Consider the following 836-nt stretch of genomic DNA (forward strand, 5'->3'; position numbering starts at 1 on the left):
CACACACACACACACTCGTTTAGCAGAGTGTCGTTGCTGCTTCGTGTTCACTCTGTGTTACAGGCCGCGGTTTAGATGTTCACTGTGTAACAGCCAGTGTTATGTTTCAACAGGATCGATGCTCGAAAGTTGCACTACATGAGGAAGTCTCTTGTCAGACATGGACTCATCAGCATGCAGTCTTATGCCACACGGCTGAAGTCAGGACAACAGCAACACTCCATCCTTCTGCTGCTCAAACGCTTCCACGTAAACAGGTCTGTTCATGGTCCGGGTTCTCTTTTCTAATTCTCAACACTCTTCATGTTGTACATATAGACAGGAGAGGGAGAAACAGCCTGCTATGCCCCCATTGCAGTCTCTCTAATATGTGTTAGGTGAAGTCTCGGGCTCAATACTTTATATCCATGTTAGTAGTTGTTTGATGGTCTGTGTGTCCACCACTTCGATCCAGACTGAAATATCTGGTTTTAAGTTACATTTTGTGCAGACGTTCGTGGTTCCCAGAGGATGAAGCCCAGTAATGATCCCTTGACCTTTCCTCTCCACTGCCACTGAGGTTGACATTTGTGATTTGGAGTGAATGTATCTACAACTATTGAATGGATTTCCATGAAATTTAGTCCCCTGGGGATGAACTGTTTTATCTTTGGTTTGTTTTAGCTTTTAATTCAGTGCCACAAAAATCTGCTCAAATCTTAATTAACTTTTGGTTTCTGGCCAAATTCTTGCAAAACTAATGACGTTCTCGTCAAGTGTGAAAATGTCACCATGCTAACACGCATTAAGGAGAGAGGGTAAACATAGTAAACATCAGCATGCTAGCGCTATTATTG

The 836-nt window shown here is 43.1% G+C and overlaps 1 protein-coding gene across 2 annotated transcripts in view; it reads left to right on the forward strand.

Annotated features, from left to right (window-relative positions):
• Window positions 1–836, forward strand: part of LOC118327098 (general transcription factor 3C polypeptide 1-like) — a 21,847-nt gene that overhangs the window by 2,485 nt on the left and 18,526 nt on the right. For both annotated transcript variants that reach the window (XM_035660313.1, XM_035660314.1), the window contains exon 4: window positions 114–257. In XM_035660313.1, coding sequence (XP_035516206.1) covers window positions 114–257 — 144 coding nt within the window. The remainder of the gene's footprint in view (window positions 1–113; window positions 258–836) is intronic.

Source organism: Morone saxatilis, unplaced genomic scaffold (genome assembly GCF_004916995.1).
Source record: "Morone saxatilis isolate NCDOM2014 unplaced genomic scaffold, NCSU_SB_2.0 Contig17, whole genome shotgun sequence".
In the NCBI taxonomy this organism is placed as follows: Eukaryota; Metazoa; Chordata; class Actinopteri; family Moronidae; genus Morone; species Morone saxatilis.